Source organism: Aptenodytes forsteri, unplaced genomic scaffold (assembly GCF_000699145.1).
Source record: "Aptenodytes forsteri isolate BGI_AS27 unplaced genomic scaffold, ASM69914v1 Scaffold168, whole genome shotgun sequence".
Taxonomy (NCBI): Eukaryota; Metazoa; Chordata; class Aves; order Sphenisciformes; family Spheniscidae; genus Aptenodytes; species Aptenodytes forsteri.
In genome coordinates this window covers 266,820-269,171 of record NW_008796047.1, presented here as the reverse complement: position 1 = coordinate 269,171, position 2,352 = coordinate 266,820, and the positions used below count along the sequence as shown (strand labels likewise).

The 2,352-nt window shown below is 66.8% G+C and overlaps 1 protein-coding gene across 1 annotated transcript in view; it reads left to right on the top strand.

The window, feature by feature from the left end:
* The window catches only part of BMP1 (bone morphogenetic protein 1), a 41,178-nt gene that overhangs the window by 25,156 nt on the left and 13,670 nt on the right, over nucleotides 1-2,352 (top strand). Inside the window, exons 11-16 of the mRNA XM_019473900.1 lie at nucleotides 1-187; nucleotides 514-709; nucleotides 787-836; nucleotides 894-978; nucleotides 1,088-1,248; nucleotides 1,368-1,548. The exon at nucleotides 1-187 is cut by the window's left edge and continues 8 nt beyond it. Of these exons, the coding sequence (XP_019329445.1) occupies nucleotides 1-187; nucleotides 514-709; nucleotides 787-836; nucleotides 894-978; nucleotides 1,088-1,248; nucleotides 1,368-1,548 (860 nt within the window). The remainder of the gene's footprint in view (nucleotides 188-513; nucleotides 710-786; nucleotides 837-893; nucleotides 979-1,087; nucleotides 1,249-1,367; nucleotides 1,549-2,352) is intronic.

Genomic DNA, 2,352 nt, shown 5'->3' with positions numbered 1-2,352 from the left:
CGGGGCAAGGGGGGGCTCAGGCAGCTTCTCCTCCCTTCCAGCCATCTGCGGGGGGGACGTGAAGAAGGACAATGGGCACATCCAGTCCCCCAACTACCCCGATGACTACCGGCCCAGCAAGGTGTGTGTCTGGAAGATCACCGTCTCCGAGGGCTTCCACGTGGGCTTGACCTTCCAATCTTTCGAGGTGGGCGAGCATCCCCCCCCCGCTGTGCCGGTCCCCCCTTTCCCTGGGGCAGGAAGGGGAAATCTCCCCAGCAGCATCTCCCCGACCCAATGCACCCCACGGGACAGGCTTGAGGCTGCAGCGGGGCTGTTGCTGCCCTGCCTGGCTACCCACATCCCTCTGCCCTGCCTCCGTGCCTCAGTTTCCCCATGCAGCAGACCGGCTCCCTTGGCTGGTGGGTGCGTGGGTCTGGGAGCGTGTGCGTGAGGAAAGGGGCAGGCAGGGTTTGGGGATGCTGGGGCCAAGACGGCGTGCCCCCCTGCTAACACACACACCCCCCCCACAAGATTGAGCGCCACGATAGCTGCGCCTACGACTACCTGGAGATCCGGGACGGCAGCAGCGAGTCGAGCAGCCTCATCGGGCGCTACTGCGGCTACGACAAGCCGGACGACATCAAGAGCACCTCCAACAAGCTCTGGATGAAATTCGTCTCCGACGGCTCCATTAACAAGGCAGGCTTCGCCGTCAACTTCTTCAAAGGTAGGAGACAGGCTGGGGGGGACAGCGGGGGGGCCGGCAGCCCTGCCTGCCCGCTCAGCCCCGCTGCCCCTGCCCAGAGGTGGACGAGTGCTCGCGTCCCAATAACGGCGGCTGCGAGCAGCGCTGCGTCAACACCCTGGGCAGCTACTTTTATGGCGCGCGTACTAATAACGCCGGCGGCGAGCGGAGTTGCGTCAACACCCTGGGCAGCTACAAGTGCGCCTGCGACCCCGGCTACGAGCTGGCCTCCGACAAGCGCCGCTGCGAGGGTGAGTGCCCCCCGCTGCCCCCCCCACCCGCCCCGTGCACCCCGTGCAGCGTCCTTAATCCCAGGGAGCCCGGGGACGTGACGGGCACTGGGTGCCTCCCGCCCTGCAGCCGCCTGCGGAGGTTTCGTCACCAAGCTCAACGGCTCCATCACCAGCCCGGGGTGGCCCAAGGAGTACCCCCCCAACAAGAACTGCATCTGGCAGCTGGTGGCCCCCACCCAGTACCGCATCTCCCTGCAGTTCGACTTCTTCGAGACTGAGGGCAATGACGTGAGTCAGCCGGGGAGCAGCTCCTCTCCATCGTGTGTGTCCCCCAGTGCTGCTGGTGGCTTGCGGGGTGGCACAGCCGTGCCACCAGCCCCGTGTCCCCCCTGCCTTGCACCCCGCAGGTCTGCAAATACGACTTCGTGGAGGTGCGCAGCGGGCTGACTGCCGACTCCAAGCTGCACGGCAAGTTCTGCGGCGCCGAGAAGCCGGACGTCATCACCTCCCAGTACAACAACATGAGGATCGAGTTCAAGTCCGACAACACCGTCTCCAAAAAAGGCTTCAAAGCCCATTTCTTCTCAGGTAGAGCTGCCCGGCCCCGGCACGGGCATCCCCTGCCCTCCCTCACCGGGCTGACCCTCCCCGCACCCCCCAAACCGCTGCTAACGCCTGCTCTTGCCCGCGCCAGGGGTGCAGCCCCCGGTCCCAGCCCGGCAGCAGGGTGATCCTTGGGTCTCTGCCCCACAGGGTCTGAACGCCCCCCCAGTTGCCAGCAGCACGGCTGGCAGCACATTTTGCTCCCTCTCAAGGCTTTTCCCCTCTTTTGGGGGGCAATTGGGTCCTACTTCAGATGCTGAGGCGCTCCCAGAGGTCCCCAAATGGCCAGTGGATGCTGGGCTCCAGCTGCATCTGCAGGGGCAGAGGGAAACGCTCTGGGGACAGGGATGTGCTCAGGCCTGGAGGGGCCAGCGCTGGCTGGGGGGAGCATCTCCCGTCCCCCCCCCCCTCCAAAGCCCTGCCATGGGCCGGGCACTGCACCCCTCGGGCGGCGCTACCGCGGGGAGGGCGGCGATGCCCCGCTCTGCTGCCTGCTGGCTCCCCTCCCCCCCCCCACCACGCTGCACGGCCACGGGCTTCCTCCGCTTCCCGGGCAGGGTGCTCCGCATCCCGGCCAGCGCCGGGGCGGGGGGATATTGGCATCCAGCCGCCGCCATGTCTCAGGTCTCCGGAGTGGTCCCTCCTTCCCAAAAACCATTACCTGCTTATCCCTCTCTGTCCTCTCTCCTCTCCCGGGCCACCCCGCCAGGAGATGGTGTCACCTTCGGCTGGGTCTTGGGGGGGCGCAGGGATGGGGACATGGAGCACAATGCACCGCCGGCCGTGGCC